Here is a 16640-nt window from a genome sequence, read left to right on the forward strand (position 1 = left end):
AGTTCTGTTTTTAATTTTTTGAGAAACCTTCATACTTTTTCCATAGTGGCTACACCAATCTTCATTCCCACCAACAGTGCACAAGTATTCCCTTTTCTCTGCATCCTCACCAACACTTGTTATTTGTTGTCTTTCTGATGATAACCATTCTGATAGATATGAGGTGATACATCATTGTGGTTTTGATTTGCATTTCCCTGATGATTAGTGATATTGGACATCATTTCAAGTGTCTATTAGCCTTTTGTATTTTTTCTTTGGAGAAGTGTCTATTCAGGTTATCTGCCCATTTTAAAATCAGATTGTTTGGTTTTTGATATTGAGTTGTATGATTCCTTTATATAATTTGGATATTAACTCTTTTCGATTATCCAGATCCCCCAGTGTTTTCTATTGAGGTTATTTGACTTCTTTTTTTTTTTTTTTTTCTGGTGAGTAAACTACAATGAACATCCTTGTAGCCATCCAAGAAAGTACATTTTTCCTTAACCCCAGCCAACACTGGGTGTTATTCTTGCTTTAATCTTTACTAATTTGACAGATAAAAAGTGGTATATTATTTTAATTTTTATTTCTTTGATTACAATGTAAAGATAGCTTTAGTAACTGTTAGACTAATTATTAGAGAAAAGATGTATCTCCACTAGGAACAGAATTAAACATGGGCTTAAGTCAGTTGCATAGCATTTGATTTCTCACTTATAATTATTATTTTGATGTATTCTAAGAGCAGAAATTTTATTGTAAAGTAAGAGAAACCACTCAAGAATATACTTTAACTGTAATATGTCACTAATAAAATTACTTTTGGCAATTTCTTTTCAAGTGAATTTATTTAAAACAGTAGATAAGTGTAGCAGGCAATGTGTAAAGGCAGTAGAGAGAAACCTTTGAACTAAGAATGGGAACAAAGGAATAAAGGTTTTATTAATTTTGTGTCTCCCAATATGGCCAGGGAACAGGAAGTGAAAAGCTGCTTTTCATACTCAGAGGCAAGTAACAAGTGGTTCCTAGACTGACTCCTTTGATTCATATTGGTTTAGAAATTATAGCAAAGTCAAATATACTTCCTGCTGGTTCACTTCAAATCTATTTTTTATATATTTGCAACCCTAGGTAATTTTTTGCCCTTCTTAGAAACTGCCAGAATATCACTCAGCAGTGATTTTAATGAGTAGCAAAACTTGCCATTTTCCTATACAGCAGACAGGACAGTTTAAGGAGAAAGTAAGAAAGAAAAGACATCCCTTTAAATAAAATTTGAAGTGGTTAGTGTTTAGACCTGCCTTCTCAGATAAATATACAGGTCACCTGTATATAAATATACAGGTCACAGATAAATATACAACACACTTCTGTTTAAGAAATTTTGTTCTGAACATTGAGGTATTCAAAAAAGGCAAAGCCATTCTTCACTTTATAAATAATAAATGTTGAGCCCTTACCTTGTGTCAGATACTATGCTAAGCATATTACATGAACTTTCTTATTTAACCTTTACAGCAATGCTCTGATGTAGATGGTATTATTATCTCCATTTGTTGATGAGAAAACTGAGACCTCAGAAAGGTTCCATGACACGGCTAGGATACTTCCTCTCTCTGGCTGCAGTACTCTGTAATCATATTCTATACTGCCTCCCTTTGCAAAGGGATTATGTATGGAAATCCTTTAATTATAGGATTCCTTTCATTAAAATAAATTAACTTTTGTATTTTATTTACAAAAGTTCATTTTGCATACAATGTCTATTCAGTAAAATAATGGACTCTGACCTATTATTACTTGCTAGGACAAACTACAAGCTATGAAACCAACTACAAATTTTGCTAGCTGTGATTCTACTCCCACATTTCCTAGTTATCCCTTTTCTTGTATAAAAATATTCCATATTCCACTAAGCCAATTGGCACTTTGTATAAGACTATGCATACCAAATTATGTCAAAATAAATATTCCTATAACAGAGAATAAGTCTTCTTTCAGAAGCAGCTGGAAGTTTTGCCACAGATTACTTACCACTGACAGGGAAAAGGCATTTCATTTCTCATCTAACATGGTTCCATTTAGCATCTGTGAAAATGTCTGTTAATAAGAATAGTTGCATGTATCTATTTGCAACTACTGAAGTTTGCATTAAGAGCTCTTCTCTTCTTTAGTGCTTCTTGCTTCTCCACTGTCCCCAAATCATTGTTCTCCAAAGATACAGAAAGAGCCACTTTCCTTTTTTCACAATGACTATTTGCCTTGGGTTTGTATCCTTCTGAGTTGCTCCTTTATGAAATTCACATGTATCCCACATGGAAATAGATTTGGATAAACGGGATCATGAGGGAATGGACTTCTTTGTTAGAATATGGAAGCACCCTCCGGAGGCTGAATTAAGAACAACTTCAGGAAGAAGAATCCACATGGGAAAGGAGGTCTGTGCAGATTGATTCTGACATACATACCCATACTTATCTTTCCCTTGGGTGTTTCTTACTTTCTTACTGGCCCACAAAATCCCAGCTCTGTCATGAACAAAAGCCCCTTTCCTTTTCTGCTTTTTCTATTTTTTTAAAAGAAAGTTATATAACTGAAAAGACCATTAAATGTATTGGTTTCTTTTTCTAAAAATTCTTGATTTTAATGAAGCCAAATTCTTCCTTTATTGAGATTATGCATCCCCTCCTCTTTGTCATGCCTGTGGCACATTACTTCCCCTATCACAGTGCTTATCATGCTCTTTATTTAAACTATGCATTTGTCTGTTTTTCCTCCCCCATCCCTTACACCCCCTTTTTCAAAGTTGCTTGCCCAAGGTTTAATATGATGCTTATTAGTACACATAGTTATTTACTACATATATTTGCAATCATTGTGCTTGCATTCTTTCCAGTTACTTTAATTCTACAGTAACTGTTGAGAATGACCCCACTCACTGATAGGAGACAGCTAAGTTTGGGGGCTAACCTTTGAAGGCCTCCTTTGTTCTAGGCCCTTTAATACATCAACCTGTGAGGATATATTATTTGTGTTATTGATGATTAAACTGAGGTTCAGGAAGCTTAAATGGCTTTCCCAGAATCTTATAGCTGGTATGTGATTAAGCTGGCATTTGAATTAGTACTTGCTTTACTCCAAAATCTCTGCTTTTTCTGTTGATCCTTTCTATCTCTGCAGGAAGGTTAGACATTATAGGATCATAATGTGCAGAATATTCGCACTTTTGTTTTTTATCTTTATATTCTCAGTTCAGCTTTGGGTCTTTTATTTTTCAGATAATTAATATACACAAAATTTTCCCTTTTAAAGTAGGTTTTAGTATATCCACAATGTGCCACCATCACCACTAGATCCAAAACATTTTCATCACCCCAGAAAGAAACCCTTTGTCCGTTAGCAGTCACTCTCCATTGCCTCCCCCACCTAGCCCCTGGCAACCACTAATCCACTTTCTGTCTCTTTGGATTTGCCCATTGAGGATATTTCATATAAATTGAATCATACATTATGTAGCCTTTTGTGTGTGGCTTCTTTTACCTAGTATAATGTTTTTCAAGGTTCATCTATGTTGTAGCATGTATCAGTACTTCATTTCTTTTTATGACTGAATTGCTTTCCATTGTATGGATATACCACTTACTGTCCATCTTTTTAATTTTACCCATCCTGGTGGGTATAGAGTGCTATTTCATTGTGGTTTTGATTCACATTTCTCTGATGATTAGTGATACTGAACATCTTAAGTGTTGGCCATTTGTATATCTCCTTGGGGAAAATGTCTGTTCAAATCCTTTGCCCATTTAAAATTGGGTTTCTGCCTTTTTATTATTGAGTTGTAAGTTTTAATTATTATTGTGTGGTGTTTTTTATTGAAGTGTAGTTGATTTACAATCTTGTGTTAGTTTTAGGTGTACAGCAAAGTAATTTAGTTACATATATATTTTTTCAGATTATTTTCCATTGTAGGTTATTATAAGATATTTAATATAGTTCCCTATACTATACAGTAAATCCTTGTTGCATGTCTGTTATTGAATTTTTTTATGTAGTCTCTCTACTTGGCCCTTATCAGATGTATGATTTCCAAATATTTTTCCCCCCATTCTATGGATTGTCATTTCACTGTCTTGATAATGTCTTTTAGTGCACAAAATTTTTAATTTTGATAAAGTTTGTTTTTTCTTTGGTTGTTTGTGCTTTGGGTGTCATATCTAACAGACTATTGCCTAATCCAAGGTCATGAAGATTTCCACCTGCTTTCTTCTAAGAGTTTTATAGTATTAACTCTTACATTTAGGTCTTTGGTCCATTTTAACTTTTGTTTGTGGATATTCACTTGTCTAAGCCCCATTTGTTAAGTGTTATTTCCCCATTGAATTGTTTTGGTACCCTTGTCAAAAATCAATTGACCATATCATAAACTCAACAACAAAAAACCCAAATAACACAATTAAAAAATGGGCAAAGAACTTGAATAAACATTTCTCCAAAGAAATGTCCATCAGAGAATGAATGGATAAACAAAATGTGGTATATACATCCAATGGAACATTATTCGGCCTTTAAAAAAAGAAGGAAATCCTGTCATCTGCTATAACATGGATGAAACTTGAGGACATTGTGAAGTAAAATAAGCCAATCACAAAAAAAGACAAAAACTGTATGATGCTACTTATAAGAGGTGTCTAAAGTAGGCACACTCATAAAAACAAAGCATAATGATGGTTTACAGGGCCTGGAGGTGGGATGGAGTGGGTGGGATGGTAGAAAACAGTGGATATAAAATTTCTGTTTTGTAAGATAAAAAAGTTCTGGAGATCTGTTATAGAACAGTGAATATAGTCAACACCACTGAGTGGTACACTTAAAAATGGTTAAGATGGTAAATTTTATGTTATTTTTAACCACAATTACAAAATTAAAAAAAAAATCAGTTGATCTAGCCGTATGGGTATATTTCTGATCTTTCAAGTCTATTGCATTGGTCTATATGTCTAGTCTTTTGCCAGTGCCACATAGTCTGGGTTACTCTAGTTTTATAGTTAGTTTTGAAATATGGAAGAGTGAGACCTTTAATTTTGATCTTTTTCAAGATTGTTTTGGCTATTGTGGGTTTTTTCATTTTTCATATGAATTTTAGGATGGGCATGTCAGTTTCTGCACAAAAGGCAGCTGGAATTTTGATAGATTGCATTGACTCTGTAGATGAATTGTTAACAATGTTAGGTCTTCTAATCCATGAACACGGATGTCTTTCCATTTGCTTTGGTATTTAATGTCTGTCAATGATGCTTTGTAGTTTTTGTTACAAGTATACTTCTTTTGTTAAATATATTCCTATCTCAGTTTAGTTTTATTTATCATCTATAAGCCCTTCATAAATTTAGGCCAGTCTCAAAAAGACTGGATTCTGAAGTTTTCATCATCCTTATGATACTGTATTTCTTTGGCACACTACCACGATGACATGTATTGTCATGCATGCTCTCTCTCTCTCCCCCCACGTATACACACGTTCTCTTATTCCAAGGATCTTCTCTATGTCTCCCAATCTGTCAAAGATAATCTTTTTGACTTTCTTCATCTTCATAAGTAGTCTGGGTATGGAAATCCCATTTCTGATACCATCTACATTAAAAAATTTATATCTGTGATAGTTAAATCAAGATTTGTGGCTCTCCCTGTAAATTTATGTTTTGATTATAGATTGAATCAACCTTTGCACAAAAGTGGAAGAAAAGATAGTTTATCCTGGGGCACCATGGCCAGAAGTAATTAAATCTCATCTATAGGATCATAATATAGTTGGGAAGTTTTCTTATAGCTAACAGAGTTTCATAGTCTCAAGCTACAAATATTGATTTATACCTCATGACAACTATTGTTACAGAATATTTCTATGTGTAACGTTTAAGATTAGAACATCAAATTGCAAAGAAATGGCAGAGATTCACAAATAGTGACTCTCAGACATCAAAGTACAGAGCGTTGTAAGGGTTAGGTGCAAATCCCACTTGTAGCGATCATAAATCTAGGTTTTTTTGTAGAGTCCTTAGATTCACAGGTGGTCTAGAAACTATATTTTGAGAAACACTGCTCTAAAGAATCAAAAAATGTACCCTGCTTGGGACCACTTAGTATGAATGCAAATCCTAACCTGGTAGCCTTGCAAGAGGTAAGAAGCCTGAGATTCAGGGAACATTTTGAAGTTTAAGGTGCTCGTTTTGGTACATGCTCAGAGAACCTTGATGGTTCTGACTTGAATTACAGTAGTTCAAGCCACAGATTTTACCTTGGGAATGAAAATAATCCCATTATACTATGATTTTTTCTTTGTATAGCCTTACCTGAATTAGGTGTACTTCACCTAATGTTGGTATAATTTTTCACTTCACCATTCTAGTAAATGTGCATACCTCCAATGGTCAAGTCAACTATAGCTTACTAATTTCTAAAGGTTGACTCTGGCAGAAGAGACAGATAGCTAGGAAGTACATACTTACTTCTGAGTGTTCATTACCTAATCTTTTAGATTAACTTTCAGCATTCCTATTTATTGATCCACCCAACATTTATTGAGCATATACTTGTGCCAGGCACTGTCTTAAGTGGTTCTAGAAATATTGCAGTGAACAAAATATTCAAAAAGTTCCTTTCCCTAATAACTGAGTAAGTGGGTTTACCAATAATGGGTGGAAGATAATAAACTTTAGGAACATATGGGACTTCCCTGGCAGTCCAGTGGTTAAGATTCTGCATTTCCACTGCAGGGGGGCGTGGGTTCGCTCCCTGGTCAGGAAATTAAAATCCTGCATGCTGCAAGGTATGGCCTAATTAATTAATTAATTTGTAAAAAAAGAACATAATATATCATGTGTGATGAAGAAAAATAAGTCAGGGTGCAGGAATAGAGAGTGACAGGAAATGGAAAAGGAAAGGCTTCTTTTTTAAGATGGTGGAAAGTAACATTTAAGCAGAAATCTGAAGTGCCTAAAGATTTCAGCACTTGTATTTGTTCAATTTCTGGCATATGCCATAAAATGGTAGAATTTTCCATCTTAAAAGGATCATTTAATCATTGAACTTCAAAGTTGTTAAAAACAACAGAACTCTTTCTTCTGATGAAATCTGATGCAAAAATCCAGCATATAAGAATGACGCAGCTCTGGTTAAAATGCAAAAGTGGAGGGTCGAGAACCTCCCTATTCTTCCCCTCTTGCTCTCTCCACCGTTTCTCCTCCTAGCACCTTGGGAGCTCCTATAGGGAACCCGGAACAATTTGAAAACTACTCAGCACTTTGCAGGTGGGTAGACTAAAGCTAAGAGAACTTAAATACTGCCCGTAGTCCGTCAGCTGGTTATTAGTCAAAGCACTTTCCACTTTGCATCCATTATATGCCAGCACTGTGCTAGGAGAGTTCCGTAGATATATCAGGGAACAAAGACAAGTCCCTGGCCTCAAGAAGTTTTTATTATAGTGGGAGGAGATAACCCCAAAATAGGCAATTTATAGTGTAGGGTGGAGTGTGGTAATAACATCTATCTGTGTGGAAGTTCAGGGAAAGCTCTACAGGAGCTGGTTTCTTAAAGAATACATTGAATTTAGACCAGTTAAGAGGAGCTGCTATCATATACTCAAATGAAGATAACCCCCAGATGTGGTCATTATCAGTATCAAGATGCTTTCAGCTACAAATAACAAAGACAATCCCAACATGTAATAGTTAAACCCAAGGTAGTTTGTCTTCAGGTTTGGTTAATTCAGTGTTCCTGTGACAGTTTCAAGAACATCTTTCCCTACATCGATTCTTTTGGTCAAAGTATGGCTGCTGGAATTCTAGAGGTAAGATCCAGACATAGTGTCCAGCAGAGACACTCTTCTTTTCCCTTTTTAAGAGCCAAAGGAGCCTTTCAGAATCTTCCTGAAGCCCCTAGCAGGCTTCCTCTCATGCTCTATTGACCAGAACTAGTTCACATGCCCACTGTCAGACAAGTTGCCAGCTGGTGAATGGGATTTCTGTTATTTACACAAAGTAATTAGGACTCACCCTGATGTTTTCTCCTGTTTATTCATTGCAAGATAATTTTATATATAAATTTATTTATTTATTATGATTATTTTTTAGAATTTATTTATTTTATTGATTTATTTTTTTGGCTGTTTTGGGTCTTTGTTCCTGCACATGGGATTTCTCTAGTTGCGGTGAGAGGGGGCTACCCTTCGTTGCTGTGCGTGGGCTTCTCATTGCAATGGCTTCTCTTGTTGCAGAGTACAGGCTCTAGGTGCGCAGGATTCAGTAGTTGCAGCACACAGGCTCAGTAGTCGTGGCTCAAGGGCTCTAGAGCACAGGCTCAGTAGTTGTGGTGCACGGGCTTAGTTGCTCCGCGGCATGTGGAATCTTCCCAGACCAGGGCTCGAACCCATGTCCCCTGCATTGGCAGGTGGATTCTTAACTACTGCGCCACCAGGGAAGCCCTGTGGTATTAATTTTAGTGCAGGTTTCTAATATTTATTGCCATTTGTAAAATAACTGGATTAATAAATAATGTTTATGTCATCTTTAAGAAGATAGCTTTACCTTCCATAAGCCTTACTCTTTTTTTTTTTTCTTTTAGAACACTGCAAATCGACATTAATTTGCAGTGATCATGTTTGGAAAATGGAAAAGAAAAATGTGATATCTTAAAGTCATTATTTGGGACTTTGAGTGGTTTTAATAGAAATGGGAGTAAACCTGCAAGGGAGGAGACTAGTGTTTATCAGTGCCCCCTGGATTTTTGGTATATCTGTACCTTGAACAACATGAGTGGAACTAGCTTAGTAAGGGTCATGTCCTTAATAACATTGACTGAATCATGTTAAGTCACTGCACAGACCAGCCCTGGATCCTCTGACGTATAAGTTGCCTCATTTTCTGAGTACCGACATATGGCTCTTGCCAGCATTTATATTCAGTCAAAAGCAAGATATCAGTGATTTTTTTTTAAAGTTAAGACCTAGATTCACACAGGAAACCATACAAGGTGTGTATAAGGACCTAATATTACCATATGTAACAATTTTAAAGATTTTAAATCTACTTTGATGCTGGAAAGTAGAATAAGTAGATTTGAGAGAGTTCTGATGTTCAACTAAGATATCATAAATGGTAATATAACTTTGGCTTTAGAGCCAAATTGAGCCATCTTTAAAGAATTTTTAGAAAATCAGAATTTGAGTAGCTGGGGATAGTTGAATGGCTGGTTGGGCATGAAGTGTAGAAAAGAATAAATTAAAATTCTTATTAAAGTATATTAGAGAAAACTATTTCAGGAGTTTAAGTTTGAAGAATTTAGTTTTATGCAGAATACCATACCATTGAGATACCATCATACCACTGAGATTCCCATTATAAAGGTAAGTATTGTGAAACGAGTCTCAGTTTGGATATGTATATGAAAATAATGTGTGTGTGCACCATATGTTTTGGGGTTTTTTTTGCACCATATGTTTGAATCAGGTATAAAATCTATTTCTTCTTGTGGGTGATGGTCAAAAAAAGTTTGAAAGCTGTTGTATTAGGACACAATAAAATGGAGGATTTAACTCTAGTATGGAGAGCTTCCAGTTAAGAGGGTAGACTGAACCAATATAGGAGGCTCCCTTCTTGTTTCTAATATATAGAAACACCAGAGGAAATAACCAGGAAAGATAGTATTGATGATGATGTGATATTTCTAGAACACGGCAGGACTTGAAAGCAAGAAAAAGGATTCTTTAGGTGCCAGAAACAAAGAGGATACTCAGGGATAGTCGAAAGTGAACTCAACAGTGTATGGCCCTCAGGGAAAACTGAGCTCATATGGCTTAGAGGCCTTAGTTTCCATATAGGAATAAGACTCAGAGCACAGGCCGCAGGCTACAGGTGCTGGAACAAGGCTCACTCATAAGCCTAGAAAGAGCTGTCCTTTCCACGATCAGATACTAGAAAATTGCACCCCCCAGCTCCCACCCCTCTGGTAAAGGGAAGAAACTGTTATTCTCAGGAAACTAGAGACTGGGACTGTACTATAAGAAGAAGCAAGTCAATTTGCATTACCAATAACCTAGTGCAGAAACTCTGTCAAAGTGATCTGGAGCCCAAGACCTTCCATAGGTCTTTCCCTAGAAGAAACAACCACAAAACTACATCAACAACCCAGCAGTTGACCACAGATTCTCTTGGAACAAAATGGCTCCTGCCAAATGACCACACATCCAAGAACAACACAGCACATACACAGGAGCCAGCGGTTTTGAGAGGTCATTAGCAGATGGCATATGATGGGGCGGTGGGGACAGAGTTATACACAAGAAATTAGAAATAATTAGAGCAGTCTGAGAGGAACTTTTAAGTTAATCTTTTAAAAATCTTGAAAGAGAATAAGAATTCATTAAACAAGTGTAAAATGTTACCCAAAAAGAACAGGTAGATTTGAAAGAGAAACAAATATAATTTTTAGATAAAATTTGTATCTGGAAGAGAAATATAAACCATGTAAGTTAACCCTAGGAAAATCAAATTATGGAATCTGGAATTTCAAGATTGGATAAGAAGGTCAGGTTATAAGACCAAAGGTAAATTTGAGATATAATCTTTTAGAAATCTAATGCTAGTTTAATATTAAAGATCTCATTTGTCCGAAGACACTAACAGATCATACATAACCTGCCAGTGTATCTCAAAGCATAACCCTTTATCCTGAAAACTGATTGTCCCTGCTTAGTCTCCTTGCTGTGGAATCATTACTAGGAAGAAAAATACAACTAATGGCAGTTCCTCTTTCCATTTGTCACTCATAAGACTTTGGGGAAGTCAGTGTGGCTCCGGCTCCTTATTGGTAATCTCTGGCTTTGTGCAATAATCTATTTATATAGATTTATAAAATGAATGCTCTGAAAGTCTTTACAGTTTAACTCTTTAGGAGTGTACTGTCTTTACTGTTTCTTCTCCCCTCATATTATTTGATATTCTATGACAATATCATTATTATTTTGGTTACTAACAGTTGGGTAGTTTTCTTTAGACATTTGCTAACATTTGTGTATGGATATTACTGTTCAGTCACTTTGACAGAATGTACTTGAAATTGTTTTTCTAGTAGTGGTACTGAGCTTAACTTTGATTTTCCATATCCCTCATGTGCCAATAGCTCACATTTTTTAGATGACTAACTATAGTTTGGGGTATGGTTTGTAGCAATAGAATAGACATCTTTCTGCAAAAGGTAACTGGTCCCAATGGGGTTCAAACTTGTGATCTTGGCCTCATTATCACACTTTTGGAACCATAAGACCTAACAGATATATTATATGTATTTCAGTCTATAATCTTGAAATCAAGTCATATTTTTAATTACTCAAGGCTTATTTCAAATATGTAATTAAAAATCACTTTGGGACATTTCTCGCTTTTGTTTGATAGTAAAAGTAACAAAAGTAAAGCAGACAGCCAAAGAACCTAACTCACTTTTCATCTTCCCTGTGTTTTCTATGACAGTGAAAGTCACAAAAGTGAAGCTTGCAGGCAAAGACCTAACTCACTTTACGGAGAGTGCTACGGTACCTTTTTCTTTTAGTGAGGCTATAGCAGGTCTGATGTCAGTCACTTTAGAGACCTTTAGACCTCAGTGCTCATTTATTGCTAAAATGTACCAGCTCTGCTTCTGCATTATGAAGATCATCTGTCAACACTTTGAGATATTCTCCTTTGTTATTAAGCTTGTGATGCTCTACACTGTCAGGTTTTTTGCCAATTATAGTTAAGGTACAATGGTGTATTCACCAGATCAAAGTCTCACATTGGCGGTAGAGGAATGATTTGTAAGTCTTTATTCATCTGAATTGTACAATAGAACACCTGAGGAATGCAAATAATCCCTCTGAGGAATCTGCAGGAAAGGCTGTTAAAATGACAGGGTAAAACTATTGTTATTCTGAATTGATGTTTCAGCCAAAGTAATTATTTCTTATCTTGTTGTCTCATAACAGTTCTAGTTTTATTAGTTATGTTGACCATATTTATGAAACAAAATGTGTATTTTATATATATGTTATCCTTTTACATGGGCTTGTTTTATTTTACTTTATTGAATCTATATTTGGTATGTGATTTTCCTTTTTTTTAATTACATATTTGATTTTGACTTGTATAATAAACGTATGTTACTAAACCATTGATGGTAAATTTTAATATACAGTTTTGTTTGAATACTGTAAGTCTATAAAATAAGTTAGAATCTCATAATGTTATTATAGGAAGAAGTATCAATTTAAATTTTTACTTTTTTCTTTAACCTTTCCTTCATAATTTTATATAAGAAAATAGCTGGTTTGGATTCCCTATTTTAAAGGACACATACTTTATTCCAAAATACATTTTTAGGGATTGGTTCGTTGTTTTTAGGATGTGACCAAAAGAGGAAAAAAAATATTATGAAGATCAAAAACCACTGATGAATATTAAATAAGTAAATTATAGGTTAGCCTTGTATAACAAACATGTATGAACTATTGTATGAATTTTTCATTCCTTTATCCCATTCTACTCAGTAGACCATATTCTTAATTTTCTAATAACTCTCATCCCTGCCATTTTCTTTGATGGGTGAGTGTTGATGAATTTGTGGTTTAGTTCTTATGTTTCTTATCCACTGTAGTGACATTTGCATTGTTTATTTAAGGATAGCTTCCTCACTTTTTTACCATGATAGTTATTAAAACCTTGGTCTAAATATGGGAGACAGGTGGAACTATGTGAGACTATGATATATATTGAACTATGAAATCTATATCCAGTTCTATACTAAGCTCTATTCCAGAATCATAGGCACATATGCTATGATTATCTGAGAATAAAAATTAACAATACTAACTGCTGTTAATATTTGTTTACTATATGCCACACTTTACTTTTCTAGGTTCTTTACCTACATTATAATATGTACTATTATTATCTCCATAGGTGAGGAAACGGAGGCTTAGAAAGGTTTAGTAACCTGCCCAGGAATAAAAAGCTAGCAAAGTGGTAGGATCAGAACCTGGTTAATATATTCACTACACTTATCTCATTTATGTTCTAACCACCACTTGGCTAAAATACTCCACGTTTTGGAACAAATCACTCAATAATATCTTTTCAGGTAACACTCGATATCAATTTCCTAACTGATTTGGCTTTCCAAACCCTTTTGCTATTAAAGTACTTTATTTCCTCTGTAGTTATATTATTCATGATCCTACAAAAGTGAGATTCATAAGAACAATGTGTACACAATCAACTAGGTTTTTGTAAATCTATATTTTTGGACTTTTTTTTTTTTTTTAATTAGCAAAAATCTCCCTCAAAACCAGTGACAACTGTAAAGTCTTGTTAGTCCAAGAAGGAACTGAACCAGGCATATAGATATCTGGGTGGAACAAATTATTTATTTGTCAGAGCTCTTCGAAATTAGCTGACGCTTTTAGGTGTGATTCCTATAAATATAGAACTTTGTGTTTTTGCTTTTTAAAAATATACTTTGTAAAAGAAGGAAAATAATAAATCATAACATTGAGGTTTTCAAGGTCACAGTTGTTAATGCTGAGCAAATTTAGTGTAACTGTAAAAAGTTTTAAAATATTTGTATTAGTTCCTATAGATAATGTGTTAAAGTAGAACTAGATTACAGTAAAATATTATGGCGTATACCTGAAGCAATTGCTGCCTGTTAATGCCTTGACCTTGGAAAGCTATACACAAAAAGATGGCATCATAAAACTGTGCAATTCTTATGAATATGTATGTGCTACTTGATAATAATGAATGTGGTACAGTCATGCATGCACTACAAGATAATGTTGTGCCCTTTTTTGTCTACAGGTTGATAAAAATTAAAGAGTGGGTGGACAAGTATGACCCAGGTGCCTTGGTCATTCCTTTTAGTGGGGCCTTGGAACTCAAGTTGCAAGAATTGAGTGCTGAGGAGAGACAGAAGTATCTGGAAGCGAACATGACACAAAGGTTAATTAGCATTCATTTTCCCTACACTTTATTATCAACTATTTCCTTGCAGTAATTTAATTGCTTGCGCTGATAGAATAATAAATGACAGAGTAATTACCATTATAAAGAGGGAATCTTCTCCTTTCTTTACCATGAGACAGAGTGAAAAGATTTATTTTAAATTAAGTTTTTAACTGTCATCTGTCATCTCCGTACAGTGTTTTAATTATAACATAGGTATTAGTTATGTATATTTTTGAGAAGGAATGATCGCCAAAACTCTTTCGTCATGTTCAGTGGGGGAGGGGAAAGGGTGAATCAGTTGCCTTAATTTTTTCTGAGTAACAGTAATATATTGTTTAAACATCGGATTTCAATCAAATAATTTTGCTTTCATGACCCACGTCCTAGAAATAATTGATATTGGAGGAAAATAATCATAGAATGGGTAGATCAAATTTTTCTCTTTTTTTTATAATAAACAATTCAAAATGATATGTTCAGACTAGTACAATTAAAACCAATTTTAGAAGGGATTTTTTAGGAATAGTTATGTGCTTTCTGACTTCTTCAAGTGTATTATAAAAGATGAATGGTCATTTACTGTTATCTCTAACATTTTCTGCTTGAAATGAATAATTTTAGCTTTGTACTGATCTCTGGCACAATCAACCTATATGTTGAGTGAATTTGTTACATTTTATTTCAGCGCTTTGCCAAAGATCATTAAGGCTGGGTTTGCAGCACTCCAACTAGAATACTTTTTCACTGCAGGCCCAGATGAAGTGCGTGCATGGACCATCAGGGTAAGATTCATACTTATTCATCAGCTATATCCAGTTCCACACTATTGAATTCAGATTGATATCACTGACTTTGAAGTTTGTCATGGTGGCGGTTAGCTAGTCATTACAGATGAGGTTTTTGTCCAGGATAACTTTAATTATTTGTGAGCTGCTGAACAGTGAAAGTGGAGCGGCATTGATTGAGGCAGGTAACAATTGATTCTGCCTATTACATAGTCTGAATTTCTTCATCCTGTAGAATCTGTCTACCCTCCTCCTGTGGTCAGAGATAAGACACACCAGTATTGTGCTTGCTTAATCTGTGTGACTGGGTTTGTCTGCAGTGAAATTGATGTTGCTTTTCATTTTGTATTCGCTAAGTTTGTTTGGGTTGCGGGTGGTTCTTTCCTCCTTTGCTTTGCTCGGATTACATTTTCAGCAATAAAAGCAATATGACATCATTATGCTCTTCATAGATACACAGTTGGGCTCAAAGAGCTAAACTCAATGTGCAATAATTCATGGCTTTTTAAATTTGAATTCATAAAAGTGGTGTTTATTTTTGCAGTGTTTTATATTCAATCTTCTTTAATAATGTGATATGTATTTTAAATATTGATGTATAACTGATTACCACCAGAAAGAATGACTAATTTATTCCCAGAGGACAATAGAAACTGAACTGTAATGGCTTGCTTTTAAATGAAAATATATTGTAATATGGTAGTTACTGTTGAAAAATATTTTGAAATATATGTAATCCAAAATAGTGTTACAGAATATAAAAATAATGTCAGAACTTTTAGAAATACTCAGTGTCTTATTCATTCTTTTATTATCCTTTTTTAATGTATGCTACATGATAAATTTTAGGGCTGCTTTGATTTCTGTTTTCACTGACTACCTTAATTTATTGTTACATCTATTTTGATTTAAGATGGATAGGAACATGGAGTCAGTTGAACATAATGTTAAATGCGTTTTGTGAATGTGAGATTCACTTTTCTTTGATATCCTCTTTCCTTTGTAAAAAAATGTTTGATTGACTTATAACTAAGGTCCTTTTATATAGACTTACAAAATAATGTCAAAGCAAATCCAAGTTGGTAAACAAATTGCCAGGGTTTATTTTTACTATATATTTTAAAGCCTTAAAACTTCCAAACTTAAGTATGTACAGCAGGAAAGATAACATATTCTGGGCTTGAAAATATGAAAGCTGGTTTATTTTAAGACTGATTGTAAGTATCCATGATTTAATGTGCTAAGATATTTAGTCAGGTAAGCATCAGTGAGTAGCCATATTAACCCAATACATCTTTTATTGTAAAAACTGTGCTTTATAGTGTCAGACTCCTTACCACTTTAACATGCTTTATTAAGCAGCCTTTAGGTCACCATTATTTCTCAAATTTCTTTCCATGGTTGTGTGTGTCTGGAATGTATGTCCTTGTAATTTAACATATGGGGTAATTATAAGACATTTCTCTTCCTATATCAACTTGAATTTTCCTTTATGATGGTTAGGGTGTATTATGTAAAGTGTTCAAAATTCTATTAAAATGTTTTGAGGATTTTAAAATTATTTGCTGAACATATATTGTATGATTTGTTGGAAATGTCTTAAAAATATCCCTTTATATATTGATTTTTATATGTTCTTTAGATGAGCTGAAATTTTCAAGGCTTTTTATCTTTTTGAAACCTTTGATAATTCAACTTGAAAGCTATTTAAAATCCTTACTTTTTTCCACTGTAAAGAATAGAAAATCGAAATGAAACCTACGCTGAAACCAGACCACTGCATCTAAATCGATAAATCTGTGGATGACTATTAGGAAAAACAAAGCTACGCTTCTTTAAT

At 34.3% G+C, this 16640-nt stretch overlaps 1 protein-coding gene across 1 annotated transcript in view; it reads left to right on the plus strand.

The window, feature by feature from the left end:
- OLA1 (Obg like ATPase 1) overlaps positions 1–16640 on the plus strand; it is a 172412-nt gene that overhangs the window by 151635 nt on the left and 4137 nt on the right. The window contains exons 8-9 of the mRNA XM_081241977.1: positions 13869–14009; positions 14701–14797. Coding sequence (XP_081098103.1) covers positions 13869–14009; positions 14701–14797 — 238 coding nt within the window. The remainder of the gene's footprint in view (positions 1–13868; positions 14010–14700; positions 14798–16640) is intronic.

The sequence above is a fragment of the Mesoplodon bidens genome, assembly GCF_964165515.1.
Source record: "Mesoplodon bidens genome assembly, chromosome: 8".
NCBI lineage: Eukaryota > Metazoa > Chordata > Mammalia > Artiodactyla > Ziphiidae > Mesoplodon > Mesoplodon bidens.